At 43.9% G+C, this 23,685-nt stretch overlaps 1 protein-coding gene across 4 annotated transcripts in view; it reads left to right on the top strand.

Annotated features, from left to right (window-relative positions):
- Positions 1-23,300, top strand: part of LOC138267469 (mitochondrial inner membrane m-AAA protease component AFG3L1-like) — a 431,197-nt gene extending 407,897 nt beyond the window's left edge. For all 4 annotated transcript variants that reach the window (XM_069216427.1, XM_069216425.1, XM_069216426.1 and 1 more), the window contains one exon: positions 20,564-23,300. In XM_069216427.1, coding sequence (XP_069072528.1) covers positions 20,564-20,779 — 216 coding nt within the window. In that variant the 3' untranslated portion in view covers positions 20,780-23,300. The remainder of the gene's footprint in view (positions 1-20,563) is intronic.
- The last annotated feature ends 385 nt before the right edge of the window (positions 23,301-23,685 follow it).

Consider the following 23,685-nt stretch of genomic DNA (forward strand, 5'->3'; position numbering starts at 1 on the left):
GAATACATTACCAATTCAAAGTGTTGCCATTCGGAATAACAACTGCGCCAAGAGTTTTTACAAAATGCCTGGCAGTAGTAGCTGCACATATCAGAAGGCAGCAAATACATGTGTTCCCGTACCTGGACGATTGGTTAATCAAAACCAACACGCTAAGACAGTGTTCACAGCACACAAAATGTAATACAAATCCTCCACAAACTAGGTTTCTCGATCAACTACGCAAAGTCACACCTTATGCCGTGTCAAACACAGCAATACTTAGGAGCGACAATCAACACAGCAAAAGGGATTGCCACTCCAAGTCCACAAAGGGTTCAAACATTTCACAATGTAATACAGGCCATGTATCCAAAACAAAGAATACAAGTCCAAATGGTAATGAAACTGCTAGGCATGATGTCTTCATGCATAGCCATTGTCCCAAACGCAAGGTTGCACATGCGGCCCTTACAACAGTGCCTAGCATCACAATGGTCACAAGCACAGGGTCAGCTTCTAGATCTGGTGTTGATAGACCGCCAAACATACATCTCGCTTCTGTGGTGGAACAGTATAAATTTAAACCAAGGGCGGCCTTTCCAAGACCCAGTGCCACAATACGTCATAACGACAGATGCTTCCATGACAGGGTGGGGAGCACACCTCAATCAACACAGCATCCATGGACAATGGGACATACATCAAAGACAGTTTCACATAAATCACTTAGAACTGTTAGCGGTATTTCTAGCGCTGAAAGCATTTCAGCCCATAATAACCCACAAATACATTCTGGTCAAAACAGACAACATGACAACAATGTATTACTTAAACAAACAGGGCGGGACGCACTCGACACAGTTGTGTCTCCTTACACAAAAAATATGGCATTGGGCGATTCACAACCACATTCGCCTAATAGCACAGTTTATTCCAGGGATTCAGAACCAGTTAGCAGACAATCTCTCTCGGGATCACCAACAAATCCACGAATGGGAGATTCACCCCCAAATTTGGGGAACACCTCAAATAGATCTATTTGCAACAAAGGAAAACTCAAAATGCCAAAACTTCGCATCCAGGTACCCACAGGATCAATCCCAAGGCAATGCTCTATGGATGAACTGGTCAGGGATATTTGCGTACGCTTTTCCCCCTCTCCCGCTCCTTCCATATCTAGTAAACAGGTTGAGTCAAAACAAACTCAAACTCATACTAATAGCACCAACATGGGCGAGGCAACCTTGGTACACAACACTACTAGACCTTTCAGTAGTACCTCATGTCAAACTACCCAACAGACCAGATCTGTTAACACAACACAAACAACAGATCAGACATCCAAATCCAGCATCTCTGAATCTAGCATTTTGGCTCCTGAAATCCTAGAGTTCGGACACTTACACCTCGCACAAGAATGTATGGAGGTCATAAGACAAGCTAGGAGGCCTACCACTAGACACTGCTATGCAAATAGGTGGAAAAGATTTGTTTATTACTGCCATAATAATCAAATCCAGCCATTACACGCATCTCCAAAAGATATAGTAGGATATTTACTACATTTACAAAAGTCAAATCTAGATTTCTCGTCCATAAAGATACATCTTACCGCAATATCAGCTTACCTGCAAATTACTCATTCAACTTCATTATTTAGAATACCAGTCATAAAAGCGTTTATGGAAGGCCTAAAGAGAATTATACCACCAAGAACACCACCTGTTCCTTCATGGAACCTCAACATTGTCTTAACACGACTCATGGGTCCACCATTTGAACCCATGCATTCTTGTGAAATGCAATACTTAACGTGGAAAGTTGCGTTTTTAATTGCCATCACATCTCTAAGAAGAGTGAGTGAAATTCAAGCTTTTACCATACAAGAACCATTTATTCAAATACACAAAAATAAAATAGTTCTACGAACAAATCCAAAATTTTTACCAAAGGTAATCTCACCGTTCCACTTGAATCAAACGGTAGAATTACCAGCGTTCTTCCCACAGCCAGATTCTATAGCTGAAAGAGCGCTACATATATTAGACATCAAAAGAGCGCTAATGTACTACATTGACAGAACAAAACTAATTCGAAAAACAAAACAACTATTGCTTTTCAAAAACCTCATACAGGAAATCCAATTTCTAAACAAGGCATTGCTAGATGGATAGTTAAGTGCATTCAAACCTGCTATATTAAAGCAAAGAGAGAGCTGCCTATTACACCAAAGGCACACTCAACCAGAAAGAAGGGTGCTACCATGGCCTTTCTAGGAAATATTCCAATGAACGAAATATGTAAGGCAGCAACATGGTCTGCGCCTCAGACATTTACCAAGCACTACTGTGTGGATGTGTTAACTGCACAACAGACCACAGTAGGTCAAGCTGTACTAAGAACATTATTTCAAACTACTTCAACTCCTACAGGCTGAACCACCGCTTTTGGGGAGATAACTGCTTACTAGTCTATGCACAGCATGTGTATCTGCAGCTACACATGCCACTGAACGGAAAATGTCACTTACCCAGTGTACATCTGTTCGTGGCATTAGTCGCTGCAGATTCACATGCGGCCTCCCACCTCCCCGGGAGCCTGTAGCCGTTTTAGTTGCATGTAAATTGTAAATATGTAAATAAATATTCCTTTACTACACACTATGTACATATATATCTACTCCATTGCATGGGCACCTCTAGTATCCTTACTTCACCAACTCCTACCTCACCCTTTGCGGGGAAAACAATCTAAGATGGAGTTGACGCCCATGCGCATTGGAGCCGAAAAGGAGGAGTCACTCAGTCCTGTGACTCGAAAAGACTTCTTAGAAGAAAAACAACTTGTAACACTCCAAGCCCAACACTAGATGGCAGGAATGGTGCACAGCATGTGAATCTGCAGCGCAACATGCCACGAACAGATGTAAGTGACATTTTCCATATAGGCTGGCTATTCAGATTCAACCATGTGAATTTATGAAAGATCCAATACTGGATAAGAAAACAAGTTACTTATCTGTAACTGCAGTTATCCAGCATTAATATCTTTTAAAAATTCACATGTGACCCACCATCCTCCTCTTTGAGGCTCACCTTTCTTTTTCAGTATATATTCTTCACTCTAGTGCTAGAAAATCTGAGGGAATGAGCCGTTTGGGATTATTCTAGAGAATGCTGGTCCCTGATTGGTCATAGGTCGAGTTTGGTTCTTTTTTTTACAAAAGGACATGGATATACTATGTTTGTGTTTGCTAGCATTATAGCCTATGGATATTCTTACTTACTGCTTTTTAGGATACTGTGGGATTCCCACTTCGACAATGGGGATGATTTAAGCATGTGAATTTATGAAAGATACCAATACTGGTTAACTGTAGTTACAGGTAAGTAACTTGTTTCCTTTGAGTGTATAACACTACTGCATAAACAATGGGCAGTATTCAGCTGCTGACCAGTAGTAGTTTTGTCTTTAAGGGTTAATCAACAAATTCACCAACCATTGATGGTTGTAGCTGTCAGTCATAATATATGGAGTTTTTTCTCTTTACTGTGAGTCTGTGACAACTACAAGACAAAGGAGTCCGTTGCCGTAGACACCTTCATGTCCGTTGCAGCTCTTGTGTAAGTTGTAGACAGCGGTGCCAACACAAGCCAAAATGCATGGGACTCCCACTACCACAGTGTGGCTTCACTGATTCTGCACTAGCATCTGTGGTGCTCTCTGGTACCGACTTCTTTCTGCCTATACTAACATCATGAAGAACACTGTAAGGCCTTTGTTTTGAAGATGGGTCATGTGCTGTGGACTCGTATGAAACAGTGTTTTCCTTATATTCCAACTGTATTTGTCTGTGTTTTAATTAGTGCACGTTTGTGTGATGGTGCTGGAATTATACAAAATCTCTTTGAGCCACAGAAGCGTTATTTATGCTGTACTGAGTGGATTGACTACACTTGATTTGCAGGAGGTGCATGTTCCAAGTCATGTTTCATGACCCAAGAGGTCCTCTGCATCCCAGTCTGTTCTCACTACACCCTTGTTTGATTTCTAGAGCGCATTAGTGATCTTTCTGAGGCTGCTGTGACTGGGGCATACCAGAAAAGCACAATTTGTGCTTGGATTGTGTTTTTTTGTGGTCCGATGTAGCACGGAGCATAACATCTTGTCTTGCTATATGGAAGAGAGTGAAAGAAAATTGGTGGTGCTACTGACATTTATGATGTCTAAACACACTATGCCTTATAATTGGTAGGTGCTGTTGCCTCTGCTGCCCCAGAATTAATGCCCAAGCCTTTGTAACATAGCTATGACCCAGAGGTGTGAGAGAGTAGCTTGCTTGGTAGCAGGTTTCTTTGTGCCTATGAATCTGGGCATGATTGATTTTCTGTGGCTAGCAAATTCCCAAACCTCAAATATCCCTGGAGAGCAAGCGCTTTGGCCACCAGTGTGGCTTCCACTGTGGCTCGTCTTCCTGGTCAAAAATAGGGGAGCCCAGCTGCACCGTATCACTGCCTTTTATATGTTCCATTCAGTACTTGGCTACTTGGAGTGGGTGCTTTGGTAGCAACTTCTCAAGTGCAGCCCATGACTCAGAGCCAGTGGGTTCAAGGTGCATGGTCTTGCCTACTGTTCCGTTGGTTTATAGGATGAGAAGAGCTGCACCTGAAAGAAATATATACTTGGGCAGATAGTGCAATACCATGGGATTCATAAGCCAGAAGAGGGGAAGTAAAGATTGGGAGACTAAGAGGCTGGTCTGCTGCTCTCATGTTGTCCTCATATTTTTAAGCTTTGTATCCATTTTCTAAAGCCTTGTAGAACCTTCATCAGTTGTACACTCTTCTTTCCCCATTAGCAACTGAACATTTTAATATTTACCATGACACTTGGGAAGCAGGTGGTTCCTGATTTAAGTTGGACTGTCCTTTTCGTTGGAAAGCTTTACTCCTTTGGTACGATAGGAGTAGTTGCAGCCTTCAAATGATCTTCATTATGAAAGAATCTAAAACCTAAGACCATCTTCAGATAGTCTTCTGTATTTTAACTCGTGCTTTTGTAGGTACCTCTACAGACAGCATTTCTCTGTCTCGTCATCTCATGTTTTCCTAAGAAATCAATATAGTAGTACTTCAATATATGTTATAAGGAGATGACAGACACTCTTATTGTTTAAACGGTGTTTCAGTGAAAAGACATTATTTGATTCACCTTTACCCTTTAACCCTTCAGATGGATTTGCACAAAAATTAGTAATGTGCTTGGTTAATTTTAGGCATGCCAGGGTTTGTGAAGATTGGTCCATTGTAAAAAATATATGCAGGTGAAAAAAACAGTTTTTTTTCATTTTAGGCGTGTAAATCTATTTTGTAGTTTTTAAGATATAAGCCTTTACTTCTTGCCACCACAGCCAGTATCAGGTGAAATAGTTTAGCCCACTCCAACCATTTGCTTTTCTCATTGTCCATGAGTCCATGTTTTCTTTTATTTTTTGTTTTATTTGCATTTAAAAACAGAGGGAGAGGAAGTATCCCATTAAGACAATATATTATAGCAACAAGCAGCCATATATACAGAATAAATCAATGCAGAAAGCAATAAAGTGTAGTAGTAAAGGTAACCAATTGGACATGCTCACATAAAGCCTGTCAGATGGCTCCACTAAAAAAAGAAACCATAAAATGACTGAAAAGCAGATCATCAAAAATTCGAGCATCCCGTTATCACATTTTCGCAATAATGCAATACAATATTGCGACAAACAGGAATAAAACAATGCAGTGCAGATCAGTGCAAATAGCACTAAGGTACAGCAGTGTAAAGGACAGCAAGTAGCTCTGGTCATGAAGTCAAGAACAGCACTTAAAAACAAGAACACATAGCAAACCTTCTACTAATGTATACTGCATTAGTCCAGAAATTCTCCGCTCAGAACGTAAAACTCTCCAGGGCAAGCCTAAAGTATGACATCGTTGTAAAGTGCAAGTGCACATACAGTCAAGTACTCATGTTATCTGTCCAATAGGTTACAGATGACCAAATCTTAGCTCCCCATTTCTGCGATTTCCACCCCTTGCAAGCATATATGTTAACTTTCCTAACCTGATAGAGACTTCTAGTTGCAGATTCCTTACCTTAGATTTTCCCCCAGGTGTCAGACTGGATCTGGAGATTTTTCTTTGAGTAGCAGCCCTGCACGCAGGTGGCGTCAGTCAACTCCATGTCTGTCGTTAGTGTTGTGGTCGCCGATTACGTTGCGGTGATATAGGCACCACCCCGGCGTGATGACCTCAATTCTTTTCGGAGAAGAGCTAGTCTAGTCGTTTTTTTGACTAACTTTGCCTTTTCAATGTCTTTTTGACTCCTTTGGTGCGTCAAGGGATGTCTCGGAAGACCAGCTTTATTCCATGCAACGCCTGTCACTGCATGATGTCGGTGACGCACCCGCACCTGGTGTGTGGAGTGCGACCACAACCCAGTCATGCTCATAGTGCAGGGCCATGAACCCGAAGGCTGTGAGGAAGCAGTCCCTGAAGCTCATGGCGGTCCGGGCACTCAACTCCGCGTCGCTTCCGGTCTCGCCCTAGAGGACGATGTCGAGACTGCTCGCGGAGTCATCAACACTTCCTTTTCGTCCCATTCAAAATCTTCTGGACATTTGGGACACAAGAAAAAGAAATCCAAGAAAGCTAAACATTCTTCAACTTCACCCCATCGCTCGGCTGATGTGACGTGGGACAAGTGTCGATGCTCAAGGCCTACTTCTGAGTCCCCTCTGCACCTCCCCAACTTTCCGGGAGCCACAGCCATCCCTGCCCAACTAAAATAATTTTATGAAGCCATGTGCCTCATCTTTGGGCAGACCGAAGCCCCCCTCCCCCTGCAGTGCCTTTGGGGCATGGGGGATTGGTTGAGGGCCCTTTGGGTTCTGCACCAGCGGCTCTGGCCCCAGCTTCCACCAGATCCATTGTTGGATCCGTACCGATGCCCGTCGTGCCAATGCGACCTTCTCCGATGCTGGGCAAGACGTCAACGCTTCTGACGTCAGTTGGGCCCACAATCGACTTCAACCCAGTCCTCATCCCTGATGACCCAGTGCCAGAGGGGCATTGATCACTGCCGCTTCAGACTTGGATGGGGCTTACTCACCCCAGGGTGAGGTATATGGGGAAGGATTGGAGGGGTCGCTTGACCCTTTGGAATACCAGCTCGACAACCCTGACATGGACTGGGCACAGGAATTGGGTGAGGCTAGTGGTCTAGATACTTCTCCAGATGCTGGCATATGCTGTCTTCTCCTACAGTGACTATGGAGGAGGGAGCGTCTTACTCCATGGTGGTCAGAAGGGCGGCTTAGATCATTGGCCTCGTGTTTCCTTCTGTAACAGTCGGGACTAACCTCCTGACAGAGGTGCTTCAGCCTGGAGCTTCCACTTCGGAGGCCCTCCTTCCATTTAATGAAGCCCTCATCAATGTCCTTCTGGAAACTTGGTCCATACCCAGCACAGGGGCTCCTGTGAATAGGACAATCGCCTGCGGCCATTGGTTTGCCCTGAATGACCCTCATTTCTTGTTCCAGTTCCCCGCGCCTGAGTCACTTGTCATCTAGGCTTCTTCTTCTTCTGGTGCATTTCAATCCGCTCCCTCCGGATAGGGAATCAAAGAGACTGGATCAGATTGCAAAGAAGATTTTTTTTCCTTCAGTCTGCCATTGTGGTCCGTGAACACCGCATGCCTCTTGGGCTGCTACACCCATTCTTTGTGGGACACTGTCGTGCAAGTGTTGCTTCGGATCCCAGAGGAGACCCAGACCATCATATCCCAAGCAGTTTCTGATGGGAAGGATGCATGCTTAAGTTCACAATTCATTTTGGACTGGACACGACCGAGTCACTGGGTAAATCGGTTGAGTCAACGTTGACCCTGAGGCACCAAGCCTGGTTGAGGACGTCTGTTTTTTTGGGGGAACGACCAACAGACTCTCAAGGACATGCCCTTTGATGGCATACGTCTCTTCGGAGACAAAGTAGACTAAGCGCTCAAGAGGTTCAAGGAGTCCCGGGCTATAGCTCTCTCGCTTGGCCTTGCGACTGCCCCTTGTCCAACACAGTCTACTTTTCGCCCCTTTCGTGGTCACGGAAGGGGTTCCCTGCTGTGTCCTTTACCTACCAGCCACGCATGTTTCTCAGCCACTGAGCAGAAGAATCCCACAGGCTTGTGGGACAGGGAACCAGAGGTCTGACCAGTCCACCCCTGCCACAGCCTCCAAACCCTCCTAGTCCGTCCTCCATCTTGGACCAGTTGGGGGGCAGGATCCACCATCACCTGCCACACCGGGTATCCATCATGACGGACAGGTGGGTTTTACAGATAGTCCGAATGGGCTACTCCCTCCCCTTCAAGACTGCTCCTCCAGCCATGTCTCCAAGTTACGACTGTTTACCGAAGTATTATTTGGCACTTCTCTGTGAGGAAATTGCGGCTCTCATGGCCAAGGGAGCCATAGAGAGGGTCCCTGCGCCAGAAGTAGGTTGTAGTTGTTATTTCCGCTACTTTCTGAGGCCCAAAAAGGACAAGGGCCTACGCCCTATCCTAGACCTTTGGACCGTCAATCTGCCTGTGTGTGTACAACAAATGCTTAACACTACCCTCTGATAAGCCTACTGCTCGACCACACTACCACAAAATAGAGCATTAGAATTCTCTCTTTTGGCCACTATCTTACCTCTAAGGGGAAGCCTTGTACTCTGTGCACACTATTTCTTACTTTGAAATAGTGTACACAGAGCCAACTTCCTACAGTAGCTGCAAGAGACATGGTGCACAGGGGTACTGTCCTGCATGGAGAGGCAAGGGCAGCTGTTAGAGAGGACCGAGGAGACCACTCCAGACCATCACCTGTGATGCGGGATCCACGCTTTTCTAGAGGAGAGGAAACCCACGCAGCCGATCGTTGTTGCAGTGGGTGCATGCGGATGCAGGGGAGTGACTCCTTCACTCCAAGAGAGATTCCTTCTTGTTTCTTGTGCAGGCTGAAGACTCGTCGCCCTCAGAGGATGCACAGCCGGGGAAATGTTGCAGTTGCTGGAAGGAGGCGGGGAAACAATGTTAGAGTGTTGGTTCTTGTGATGTCCAGTTGCGGTTCCATTGGCTAGAAGTCAAAGTAAACGTTGCAGAGGAGTGCTGCTGGATCGTGCATGTCGAATCTGAGGACCCACCCAAGAAGGAGACCCTAAATAGCCCTGGAAGGGGGATTGGGCACCTAGCAAGGTGACCACCTATCAGGAGGGGGTTGTGACATCACCTGCCTGACCAAGCCACTCAAATGCTCCCAGAGGCCTCTGCCCACCTTGGATTCAAGATGGCAGAATTAAGTGGCCACCAGGCGGAGCTCTGGGCTCCACCCCTGGGGTGGTGATGGACAGGGGAGTGGTAACTCTCCTTTCCATTGTCCAGTTTCGCGCCAAAGCAAGGACTGGAGGTCCCTGAACTAGTGCAGACTAGTTTATGCAAGGAGGGTACCAAATGTGCCATTCAAAGCATACCAGTGGCTTGGGGAGGCAACCACTCCCAAGCCATATTACACCTATTTCCAAAGGGAAAGGGCGTTTCCTTCCACTCCCAAAGAAAATCCTTTGTTCTGCCTTCCTGGGCTTGAGTTGGTAAAGCAGCAGGAGGGCAGAAACCTGTCTGTAGGATGGCAGCAGCGCAGGCTGCTCCTGAAGACCCTGCAAACTGGTAGGGGCAAAGCTGGAGGTCTTCTAAGGAGCCCCCAGAGTGCATGGAATCATACAACCAATACTGGCAACACTATTGGGATAGGATTCCAACATGTTTGATACCAAACAAGCCCAGGTCTGGAGTTACCATTATGTAGCTGGACATAGGTAGTGACCTATGTAGGTAGTGACCTATGTCCAGTACACGGGTCAAATGGCTGCCCCGCACTCAATAAGTTCAGGAAAATGGAGCTGGAGTTTGTGGGGGCACCTCTGCTCATGCAGGTGTGCCCTCACACACAGGTACCTACCTGCACACTGCCCTCTGTGCTAGGAGATCCTACCATAGGGATGACTTGCAGTGACCTGGTGCGGTGACCTGAAGTGAAAAGGTGCATGCACCTTTTCATGCAGGCTGCAATTGCAGACCTGCAGACACATTTTACATGGGCTTCCGTGGGTGGCATAATACATGCTCTAGCCCTTGAGGGAACCCCTGGTGCCCCAATTCCTTGGGTACCATATACTAGGAACTTATATGGGGACACCAGTATGCCAAATGTGGGGTCTGTGAAGTCCCAGCAACCAAATTTAGAGGGAGAGAGCAGTCACTGGAGTCCTGGTTAGCAGTATCCCAGTGAGCACAGTCAAAACATACTGACATCCGGCAAAAGGTGGGGGTAACCATGCCAAAAAGAGGGTACTTTCCTACACCGTGCTCCCCTCTGGCCTTACCAGCGCCCCTTGGGTGTTCACTAAAGTGATGGTGGTGGTTGCAGCTCATCTGCATATGTTAGGGGTTTCAGTTTTCTGCTACCTCAATGACTGGCTGTTGACTGCAAATACGCCCCAGAAAGTCATCTCCCACCTTCAGACTACTGCAAACCTGCTGGTGACATATGCCAGATGGCATATGCGGACTCTGCAGTGGGACCTGAAGTTCCAGTGGACGCAGCATAAGGGGAATCTGTCTGATGTGGTCTAGATCTCGTAAGGAACTGCGAAAGACCTGCAGTGGTGGCTTTTGAATGGCGATTGGGTCAGCGGCAGCTCCCCTCTCCTTCCCCCCAACCAGATGTGTCACTCCTGGGATGGAGCGGCCACATGGGAGAGGTGGAGATCAGAGGTCGCTGGTCTTTGGCGGAGTCTGGACTCCACATCAATCTTTTGGAGCTCTGGTTGATCAGGCTTGCATTGAAACCATTCTTTCCCTCTCTTAAAGGCAAAGTGGTGCAGGTGTTCACGGACAGCACTACTGCCATGTGGTACTGCAAGAAGCGGGGCAGAGTGGGGTTGTGGACGCTTTATCAAGAGGCTCTGCGCCTCTGGATGTGGCTGGAACATCAGGGCATAATCCTGGTGGTTCAACATCTGGCAGGCTCTCTGAAGGCCAGAGCAGCCAATCTCAGCCGTCGATGCACAGTCGATCACGAATGGCATCCTCAGCCGTAGGTGGCACAAAGCCTCTTTCAGCAGTGGGGGGGACCTTGGTTTGATCTGTTTACCTCCACAGAGAACACCCAATGTCAGCTGTTTTGCATGTTGGAGTTTCCAAGGCGGCACTCGCTTGGCGACCCTTTTCGTCTCGAGTGGAACTCAGGTCTCCTTTTTGCCTTTCCACCAATACCAGTTCTGTTCAGAGTTCTGAACAAGATCAAGAGCGACCGGGCCCAAGTAATCCTTGTGGCTCTGGACAGGGCACAAAGAGTATGGTATCCAGAGCTACTGAGCATGGCTGCAGATCCTCTGATCAGACTGCCCCTTCGGGAGGATCGTCTGTCGTAGCAGCAGTGGACAGTTCTCTACCCGAACCTGTCCTGTCTTTGCCTACATGCGTGGAATTGAGTGGCGGCAGATGACAGCATTTGACCTTCCGTCTGAAATCTGTGATATCTTGGCAGCCAGGCGTCCCTCCACCAAAACGGTATACACCTGTCGGCATAAACTTGTGGCATGGTGTTCCAATAAGTCTGTTGATCCCCTTTCTGCACCTCTCTCTGAGGTTCTCTTGTTCATCCTTTATTTAGCCCAACAGGGCTCTGCCTTGGGCACCCTTAAAGCTTACTTATCAGCCATCTGTGCCTTTCTTAGATTGCCAGACCAACCTTCCTTATAAAATCTCCCATTGTTGGAAGGTTCCTTAAGGGACTCACCCATTTGTTTCCTCTGTCCGTTCATTATGCCCCAGTGTGATTTGAACCTGGTCCTAAATTACCTTGTCTGGTCATTTTGAGCTGATGCACAATTGACCCTTGCAGCTCCTAACAATCAGGACTGCTTTTCTTTTTACCATCACCTCTGCTTTCAGGGTGAATGAGCTTCAAACTCTTTCTTTGAAGCCACCATTTGTGTCTGTTTACCCTGAAAAAGTGGTGCTTTGTACAAGGACCTCCTTCCTTCCTAAGGTTGTTGCACCTTCACTTTGCCTACTTTTCACGCACCCCCACATCCCTCCCATAAAGAGGAGAGATTCCACCGTATGGATCCAGAAAAAGCGTTGGCGTTCTACCTTAGTCATACTAAAGAGTTTTGTGTGGAAGGTCAACTCTGTTGGATATGTGGGTGCAAAGAAGGTGAAGGCGGTGCAGAAGCATGCCATCTCACAATGAGTTTTGCTCCCCATCAAAATGTGCTACGCTTAGACAAAAAAGCAACCCCCTGTGGGCTTGTGTGCTCATTCCATCAGTGCAACTGCTGCTGCCACACAGTTAGCATGCGGAGTTCCTGTCCTGGACATCTGCCAGGCATCAACTTGAGCATCCCTGCACATGTTCACATGACATTACTGCCTGGACAGTTTGGTCTGCAGAGACGGCTTCTTAGGTCGTTCGGTCCTGCAGGACTTATTAGTATGATCTTGGTTCGCAGCCCACCACCGAAGATGTTTTTGCTTTGGTATCTACTCTAAAGTATGAAATCTGCAACTGGAAGTCTCTATCAGATGAACAAGTTACTTACTTTTGCTAATGATTTATCTGGTAGAGACATATTCTGGGGAGCACCCATCCTTCTCGCTTGCGAACTTATTTCTAGAAAAGAGATTCTCATTTCAGGGCCCTCGCTCTGGCGCACCAGTTTGTTTTCTTCATATCTCCGTGCTACTGGTGTGGAAAGTCGTGAAAGCCGGGGTGGCTCTTATGTATCACTTATGACTACGATGTCATCATGGCGACCAGGACACCACCGATGTATCCAGAGTCGACTGACGGCTTGCAAGGATACTGCTCAAAGAAAAATCTAGAGATCCAGTCTGACACCTGGGGGAAATTGTAAGGTAAGGAATTTACATCTAGAATGTCTCTACTAGATAAACCGTTACCAAATGTAATTAACTTGTTCTTCTGTGTTGCTAAAAACTGGGACCTCTGTTCCATTAAAGGTACGAGACTCTGAGCTGAGCCACCCTGAAGCAGCGCATCAATCGTGCAACAGCCAAAGCAACAAATAACAAATGCGCCTCCATTTGCAGAGGGTCATTGCTCTCCATACTTCCCTTAACCCCTAATAGCATCATCACTGGAGTGATTTGGAACTTTGCACCTGTAATTGAGCCAAGAAAGTTCCCAAATTCCTGTACAAAAGAATCTGATGCAGGGCAAAAAAAAACATAAAAACAATATCCGCCCGTTCTGCCCTGCATCTATGACAGTTACAGTCGGGCCCCATTTATATAACTTGGCTGGAGTATAGCATAGATCAAATATTGTTTTAAAGTGTTGGCTCTTTAATTCAGCTGTCAAGAGAACCTCCCCTCGATAGCTAATGACTCCTGAAACACAGGCCCTTCTACCCCAAGCCTGGCTTCCTACTTAATATTTTGGGCCTCTCCTTAGGAAGTAATCCACTTCAATCACAGGGCTGGGAAGCAAATCTCTGCTTTCATTTCTCTTTTTAGTTCATTTTGTTTAGTGTATTTTTGAGATGGGTCATTTTTATTATTGACTTTTTATCAAAAAATATGTGGCCCACCTTCAAGAGCAGAATTTATTTTAAATTGTTTGGTGACCAAGGCCAGGACTATTGTCTTTGCTAGTGCTTGTTTATCCAGACTGCCCATTAGTGACAAACTTCATACAAGCAATATAGAAAATAATTTGGACCCTTGCTGAAATGTAGTGATCATTGTGTTCTAGTGTAGAGACTTCACTAGATCTCAGATATTGAATGAATGTCATTTTTAAAGTGCACATCTACTTCCCAGGAAGTGCCTTGGCGCTAAATAAAGCAAGTAGAGCAGAAGAGAGTAAAACTTTGATTCCCAGAAAAGGTGTGTTTGTAATGCTACCTTAAAAGCCTTTTCTGCATCTGTCCAAATAGGCGAAGGACCGTACTCTCAGCCTTTCCTTACGTATCCTAGGGATACACACCAGCCCTGGTTAGAGGAGCTTGAAACCCTACTGGGGCCATATACCTTAAATCTCCTTTGAAAGTATAGAGGGTCCTGTTTGATGCAGAGCCCTGTAGGTAATTGTGAAAGCCTTGAACATTACCTCCTGTTTTATCAGGAGCCAATGCAGTGTCTTAATATTTTTCCTAGTGGCTTGTCTTCTTGAACAATTCAGAATTAAGCATGCAGCAGCATTTTGGACCAGTTGTAACTTCTTAAGAAAACCCCACCGGTAGTCCAAGCTAAAGAACTTTCACATAACCCAGACTTGCAGTGATCATACCATGAACCACAATTTCACATGTGGCCCGGTCGAAAAAATAGAGATTTTAAAAGGGCAAAACTAATATCGGTAATGGCTCTTATCTGTAGTTCAAACAACAGGTGATTGTCAAATTTTACACCCAGGTTCCGCACCTCACATTTAGGTACTTGAGGAGACCTCATATCATCAAGCTACAGCAGCCTGGAATCAGGAGAGCCAGTCACTACAATATACAGAATTAAGGATTTTTCCAAATTCAGCTTTTAACAACTGTTTCATCCAATTCACTACAGCAGTCAGACAACTGAGCATTTTCCAGCACTGAACCAAAATTGAAATCCTAGCTCTCTACTGTCCCTTCCCAAAGGTGGTTCCAGATAAATATTGAATAATGTGGGTCTCAGTGCCGAGCATTGTGGTACCCCGAAACTAATCTTCTTAAAACGCAAAGTAAACAACAGAAGATGCCCTGCTTACTTCCTGTCAGATAAAAAGAATTTAAGCCAATTGTTGGCAGTGTTGGTGATGGTGGCTGCCCTCAGCCGGTCCAAAAGGATCTCAGACACTATCAAATGAAACTGTGTGGTACAGCAGAATAACCACTGACTGTTTTTTCGTATATCCAAGTTGGATTTGATAAATTCTGCCACCTCTAAAACGGCCACATCAGTACTGAAATCTCCACGGAAGCCTGACTAGGTGTAAAGCTTAGAGGCATTATTTTTTTCAACCAATTGGTAAATGTGAATGTTATCTAGATGCACTTTCATTTTCCCCAGAGCTGGGAGGAGAGAAATGGCTCTGTAGTTACACATACAGGAGGGTTCAGAGTTTGCTCTTTTTTTGAAGATAATAAAGACCAATTTCTTCTTCCATATTTTGGGAAAGGGGCCTGCTTTTAGGGATTGATTAAAGAGCATATTTATCTGTTTAAAGATCTACGCCACAGATTTTAAAATCCTTGGTCTCTGCCAAGATGTTCTCAAATTCTGATAATTCTGGTCTGGGTGAAGGTGGCGAGACTTAAAAAAACAAAACAAAACAAAACAAAAAAAATGAGAAAGACCCTGTTGTCACTGGCCAGGTTACAGTAGAAGTTTGTAATCTCCTGAAAGTGGTCTGAAAGGTTGTCACATCGGGCCCAGGAAATCTCTGCATTTCGTTATATACTACCTGGAAAGAGGAATGACTTTGCTATCTGAAAAATGTAGAAGCATTGCCCTCATTTTCAGCGTTATCAGTTTCTTCTGTGATAGCATCTGCCCCGACTTTCAGGGTTTTCTCCCCAAAAGCCTTAAGGGAGGCTTTATAAATATCCTTACCATTGTGATCTTAGCCCTTCCTTCACTTTCCTCCTAGGTGTTTGCAGTGCCTTTTTTTCTTCAAGCAATGCTGGTGTGAACCAGGCAGCTGAAGGAGAGTTACATTTTGACCTTTTTTGTACGTGTCACTTCGTCCAGTGCCTTACGAGGGGTGAAATCTCTTAAAACTTCAAAAATCAGCATCCAAATCAGGTCCTGCATTCAAGTCTGCTATATTAAAGGAGTTGGTTATAGTGGCCTCTGTAATCCTTATGCCAAGGAGGAGTTTCCATAGGTACCCTGACGTCAGGTTTGACGAAAGCTGATTTTTTTCCATTAAAAAGGAACTAAAAAATGATCTGACCAGATAACTGGGTACGGTGTGGTGCATACCAGGTTGGCCAGATTTGAAAAAATAAAATGCAGTGTTCCCTTTTATATGAGTAGGGCTGCTACCTCTTAGGAGAAGATTTAAGTTTCCATTGCTTCCCTCAGCTAGATAGCCCATTTGTTGTTCCGCTCAAGTATATGGACATTAATTTCCCATAGCACGGTAAAATTTGAGTATTGTATATTTAAAGGGACTATCACTTTAGCTAATAATTTAACAAAATCTGCAAAGCAACCTGGAGGTCGATGTATTAGGACACCAGAGAAAGACAGGTTATTATTTACCTTCAAAGGTAAAGAAGGCCCTTCAGCAATTCCTAGGTCTTCCAACTGTTGGGTTGGGCAGTTAAAATGGGAACAATGGATCACCACCGCGCTTCCCCCAACTTGATTATCTCGGTTAAGAGGTACTATAATATAGCCGGCCATCTGTTAGGCGAGTGCAATATCCCGACCTGAGGTATTATTCAGTCATGTATCAAGAATAAATAAAAGATCCCAATACTTTTCTGCCAACAACTTTCAAATGTGTGTTTGACTAGGGACCTAGCATTGAATAGGTATGCTCTTAAATGGCAAGTAACAGTTGCCTCCCCTATAGAAATAGTGTTCTTCCTACCCTGGAACTTGCAAATGTCTTGATGGGATGACTGTATGCGCAGCCTCAGCGTTAGGTGCCAAGCTTGAAAGACCCAGCTATTTGCATTTTCCCCTAAAAAGAAAGAAGTCTGCCAAATCAGAGTATTGCACTACACGTGACCCTGCAGCCATAGTCCAGGGAAAGGCCCTTACTTATTCTGAACCACAGCAATTTTGCACTTCCTCAGCTCCCGGCTGAGTGTGTACATGATGTATTTGTGCAGTATTGCGCATTAATATTGTAAGTGTTCTGAGTCTCAGGAACATCTTTTTTTTCATAAGGTAAGTTTTAGTTGAGAGAACATTTCTAGACCTAGGCACTTTTTAGCCCTATAAAAGCCTTGTTAATTGGGCGTCTCTGTCCTTAAATACTTCCACCTGATGAAACCTTGAAATGCATTGAAAAACATACCGGTCTCCTGATATGATGTAACTATATCTCTGATGTTTTTGGATGTAGAATTAGATGGAGCACAATTCACTTACACTAGTACTAGCGGCAAACAGCGCCTTCTGTTTAGGGGCAATCCCAGTGATTTTGGCATGCGGGCAGTCCCAGTGCCTTGTGCTTTTGTCACCTATTCCACTGTGTTTCGTTGGGCAAATGTTGCAAAACTGTGTAGTAAAATAGACAATCACTCTTTACCAATATGCTCTGTGCCCTCGATCAACAGTGTGTATTATCAGAGAGTGTCTCAATCTGTTTTAAGGAGAATGATCTGCTATGACAGGTAGATTTTTAATTTGAATTAAAAATGCTGGTTATAATCAAGATTGTATATTATTCAGTAAGTATAATTGAGAAATATGCTTGTGGTGTACGAAATATGTATTTGTTTGTGTTGGGACATATTTTTTTAATGCCCCAAGGCTGATATTTTAGTTAAGATTTATTGCTGAATATGAGAATTATGGAAGTTATCAACATGAGTAAGGAAAAATAATACAGTGTACTTAGTTTTATGCATCTGAATATATTTATATTGTCTTGGATTTGCACCCAGTACTTTATCGTTCATGCATTGAAATAAACGGAACTGTTGGTTTCAAATTGGTGGTGCCATCGTTATATTTACGAATGAATCCAGGGAAGACTGGAATATGATTGTGGAATGACTATTTAGTAACTATATTAGTGGCAGTTACCACTAGGTAGTTAGTCACAACATACCTTCTATGGAACGGGTTTTTTACTTGCCTATATGATTGGTTCAGGTTAATGTATCTTCATGAAATTTTCCAAAACGAATATGACGCTCCTGTCAACTGCTGTCTGGAAAGTTTCGAGGTGATCTGTCAAGTGGGGGCTGAGAAAAATGGAATGTCCAAAACCTATTTTCTCCATGTTAATTTCCATATGGATTTTGAACAGGAATAGTGGCCGAACCACTGGACACATTTACACCAAATTTTGCAGAAAGGAGCTTTTGTTCCAGGGCAAAAAAGTACCTGTATTTTTAATGCGAATTCGCAACAGGGTTGCAAATCCACAGTAAATTATTATATATTTTTTTTTCAAAAAGCGTGGTCTCCGGCGCTTCTTTTAAAAAAAAATCTCCCTTGGTGGGCCAAGTCCCTCCTGGCCTTATGTATGCCCTAGTGACTGCCACCTCCCTGGAGCTAAAGAAATAATGAATGTGGGGAGGCCTGTGGCCCCTACCACCATCACCAAAGCCCCCCCACCCCCAAAACCCTGAGACAGCCACCTCTCCAGGGCTGTAGAATTATTGAATGCAGGGGAGCCATGCGCCCCCAGCCCTCCCCCCCAAAACCTCTCCTCTCAACTGGAACCCCAGGGAGCGCAACCTTCCTGGGGTTAAAGAATTAAAGGATTTTGGGGGGGGGGTCTTTGCCAGCTCCTGCCAAGTCAGAGCAAACCCTCTGCTCCCAGCAACCAGCAAGCAAGAGCTGTCAATCAGCTCTTACTTGCTGGAAACAGAGGAAACAATTGTTTTTGCAGACAGGAACTGCATGTTTAGCAGCTCCCTGTGTGCAAAAGCAGTGCTGGCTCCCGCAGGAAACGGGAAGCCCACTCTGGAATACGGGGCCTTAAGGCTCCCCCGCGGTCTCATTGCACACTGGGTGACCTGTAGGGCACCCAGGACAGATGGCCCAGCTCCGGTGGATAGGGTCCCCGGGGGCTGAGATCAGTCAGCAGAGGAGCCTTGCCTGTGTGTGTGTCCCCCCCCCCCCCCCGAAAAAAAAAACGAGATAGCACTTCCCAATGAGGTAGCAACTCCTAAAATAAACTAAAAAAAACATTAAGGCCAGGGATGGGGGCTGCCCCCATTGAATTTTAGAGGATCCCGGTGTCCCCAGGGCCAAAATATGCCAGGCGAGGGGGCCGCACGACCCCCTCACCCACTCTGGACATTGAACCAATGAGGTAGCGCTTACCAACTAACTAGTAGAAAGTGCTCCAGTTGGATAGACATTATGTGCAAAATTTTGACTCTTGTTGGATAAATGAACAGGTGAGCATCCGTTCTGCCCATTTCACAGAAATTAAACCTCAACAGGAAGCACTTACAGATATAAACATAGCAGGTGCCCCAGTTGAAGCTCCACTTCTGGAAAGGAAAAATGATCCTCACACCTGGGAACGGTGGAGGCAAAGCAAGTGTTTTTACTCTGATTCCAAACTGAAATACGATCTGAAATCCTTTATGGAGGTGAATGCATCTTTGATCTATTGGAGCACAGTCACACATTCTCACACCCACATAGACCCTTTCAACCCACTCTCACACCAAGACAGATACTCTCACAGCCACTCACACCCAGAGACACCCTCTCTCACCTGTTGTCACACCCAGAGAGACAGATCCTGCGGCCAACTCATCCCCGTGCGCATCGGGGGGGTCAGCCAAATGGCCCTGTGGCCAACCCCCGTCATGCACAGCATTGGTTGGATTAACATATAGTAATGAAAATTACTTTACAAAAAAACATAAAAATTCTCTTAAAAAAAACAAAGGTTACAGGGACGTTACAGTTAGGTTCTGAATTTACACGCACAAACCATAGAACTTTAGCAGTTATTTCATGTAACCGCAACTCGCGACTCAAGGTAACTATAATTCGGGCCCTCGAAATGTACTGCTAATTATCCCAGATATTGCAGCACTCACGAAAACTTTTAGAACGTCAATAAAAATATCAGTGAAACGTTAGAAGTCATATTATTGAAGAAAAAATATGCATGGTGGGGGTCGCGAGTTAGTTACCTTAGGCCGCAGGTTCTAGTTAGTTGAAATAACTCGAACTATAACTGCTGAATTTCTACGGTTTTGTGCAAGCAAATTTATAACCTAACTAACCTAACTATAACGTCCCTGTAACCTTTGGGGCTTTAAGAAAATATATTTTATAATATAGAGAGAGATATGTTCAAAAGTCAGTAGTCTACTTCATGGCCTCCAATTTATCTCTTAAGTCACATAATGTATGATTCCATAGCAGTCTATTGTAGATAAATTGTGTGCTTGCAATTATCTTTCATTAAAGTGATTATATAATCATATATTTTGGATTGCCTGGCAATTACGCTCCGTTTTAATCAGTAGCACATTGCTTGAATTTGTTGCCCCCTCCTGAGAATTCTTAAAGAACTCTTCACTCGTGCATTATAGGCTATTTCTGATTGCCAATTTTTACAGGAATGAGGCATCTCACATAACAAGGCCATTATCAAAGAGTACATTTTTTATTTATTTTTTCTTTTTTTTTAACGTAATGGGTAATGGACTTCAGTCTTCTGCTGTTTATTAGCCCACATGAAATTCTTAATTGCTTTGATTTTTGTTTTCCATTGGATATATAAATATGCATATAAAATTATAAGAATTATTATTTACAAACTTTGTTTTCTCACATACAGGTCGGGAAGCGTCTACTAGAGAAAGAGGTGCTTGAGAAAGCCGACATGGTTGAACTTTTGGGTCCAAGGCCCTTTGCTGAGAAATCCTCATATGAGGAATTTGTTGAGGGGACAGGGAGCTTTGAAGAGGACACCTCCCTTCCTGAGGGCTTAAAGGACTGGAATCAGGAGAGAGAAGACCACACTGAAAAGAAAGCTGTGGAGAGCCCATCATAACATCTGGAGCATCTAGATGCACATTCGGAGAGATACTGGAGATACAATTGGTGTCTTGCATTTTGTATTTCCTGGGCTGGTCTTGGTTCAACTGCCCTTTGTTGGAATTATGGACATCTGCTGCAAAGCAGACTGAAAGACTGAGCAATCACAGTGACTGTCTCAGGAGTGAGCAGTGCTTTGCGTTTGTGTGGCTTGGTTGTGCAGATACTTCTTGACAGAAACGCAGGGCAGTTTCACCATTGCAGTGTCTGTAGCGAGACATCTGCAAAGAGCACTTGGTTCCTTCAGATGGTAATATTTCACTGCGCCTTTCAGACTGTGTGTACTAGTTGTTGAATAGGGAATTACGAGATCCAAAAAGCCTCCTGAAAAAAAAACGAGGTTCACTGCAAATCTTCTTATTTTACAGAATGTTAGGCATAGTAGGATAAATGTTCATTGGAGTGGAAAGATAGGCCAGCTAGTGTCATGCTCCAGCAGGTCGGCGGTTCTGAGCGCCAGTGCAGTTTGAAACTACGTTATTCAACAAGCTGCAAGCACAGCCTTTCTGGGTGTCCCTGAAGCGCTGTTGGCTTTTCGTTCGACTGACTATGTCCTTGCACTTGGGACCAGCACTCTAGTGTGCCTGCGACTCTTTTTGTTAATTCTACATTCCAATGACAGATCGATTTTACCATATTATTTCCTCCAATCTGAACAGGTGGATATTTGTGAATGAGACACAGTATAGTTTGGTGACCCGAAATATGGAATAGATGTTCCTTTGCCTGGAATACGTATGCCTTTGTAAAGGGAGAAATTGGGAACAGTTTATTGCATTTTTCAGGGTTTCAACATAAGAAGCATACACATTTTCTTTTTTCGTACTGCTTTGAAAAGGGACATAATCCACACACTGGGCGCAGTTTTAATGGTTATGTTGTTAAAAGAATACCTCCTGAAATGTGCTCCTTATTTGAGGCCTAATTTGTGTTGAGCAAATTCAGCCTTTTTGAAACTATCCTTCTGCCTATTACATGGTCATCTTTTCTCCCAACATATTGGGTAGCTTTGGGCATCAACATTCCAGATTACTCATTTATGGAAACATTTTCTTGCTTGTAGCAGTAGGTTGCCAGCAGGCTTGATTGAAAGCACTCATACCAACCGCCTATTTTATAATGGTAACTTCTGTCCGGTTTATGCACCAGAAGGAAATTAATTTTGAACATTGGGTGTTTTTGTTGTATTGCACACATGCAAAGAAAATACCTTTAAATTTGATCTAAAAACTGAAAAAATATAAAGTGATCACACATCTTATCCTCACTACATTGGCAATATAATAGAGCATTTGTAACAAGTAAATATATCAGTACTGCAGGTTGATAAATCTTTATCTGAGATCCTTTGTAATAATAAACATGGAAATTTGAGCTCAGAATTTCATAAATATATTTTTTTCATTGAGGTAAACAGCATCTCAGACGGACACACTAACCCCCAACCAGTTTGTTCGAACCAATCAAAGAAGGTTTTACAAACTAGTTTGGTTATTCACTTCCTCTTAATATGGATTATATTCCATCAAGGAAAGAACCCATAGACAAATATATAAATGCCACAAATCATGGTGTACCGAGTAATTTTTCACTAAAAGTAATTTGAAAGCGGTCTGAATTCCTGTGAAAATCTGTTGTCCATACCACTTGACTTAAACTTAAATCCAAATTGAGAAGCATCTGTAACAACAAAATTCATAGAAGGCAACTAATTAGTTGGACATCTGTATTTGATATGAAGGCATAGGTACCCCACCTAGCATTTCACTAGTTTAGGTCTTGTCTGGCCTATTTCAGGTGGTTTGTTTCTTGCAAATTATCACAGAGAGAATATCCTTAAAATGCTAGTACTAAAGTTCTCTGTTAATTAAAATTTTCATTGCAAATATGAGTTGCAGATTTAATTAGGAACCTTAAAAGACACTTGCTAAGACTACACATAATGTTATATGTAAGATCATACAATAAACTAAAGGCGTATTACAAGCTATATGCCTAATATATCATTTTTGCAGCATTAGGGAAATTACTACCAAACATTATGGTCTTACAGCGCTGCTATAGAATATCTAAGCACTGCAGGTGTGGTAAATGTGAATAGAACAGATATGAGATGCCTGCTGAGCCACGTGTATGCCTGCCTTTCTTTCTCCCTTGCACTCTTCCTATGTGTAGCTTTCTGTACAACGTTAATATTCAAGATTTTTCTAGGTCTGCTGTGATCATTTTTTGACACTATTTCTACTGACTCTGTAAATTATCGGCATGCATATATTTCAGATTTCTCTGGAACCTTTATGCCTGACCGTAGTTAAACCAGGCTGAAGCGACAAAGCTCTCCTCTCCTGCAGGGATCACAGATCGTCATCTGCTTGAGATGCCCTTGTATGCAATTCAAAATTATTTTTGTAACTATAATACCTGCAAATATTTATTTTATGTAAATGACTTATTTGAATAAAAGTCATTTATACTAACCCTGTGATTTGATTGTCTTGCTTTTATTTTGAGTTCTAGCTGCAATAAAGACGGTCTCCGGTGTCTTACAACTTGAACTCTGCTGATTTCGAAGTGACTTGGAAGATTGTGATGGTAGGATCTAATCTAGGCCTGGTACTATTATTAGCCAGCATGATCATGACATCTTCCCTGGGAAGAACACTTGTCCTTTAAAGTTGACATGAAGCTTCTCCTAGTGAACCTCCCTCTGGTGACTGAGCCCGCCCTCACGCATATTAACAGCTATCCCCAAGCAGTTTTTTTTTCTTCCTTCATATCAGGCACTATATATCAAATTGTTTTTCTGACTTTTTTCCCGTTTTTGAGAGGTGCTGTCACTTTGCTACCTAATCTTCCTTGGAG

Source organism: Pleurodeles waltl, chromosome 12, assembly GCF_031143425.1.
Source record: "Pleurodeles waltl isolate 20211129_DDA chromosome 12, aPleWal1.hap1.20221129, whole genome shotgun sequence".
NCBI lineage: Eukaryota > Metazoa > Chordata > Amphibia > Caudata > Salamandridae > Pleurodeles > Pleurodeles waltl.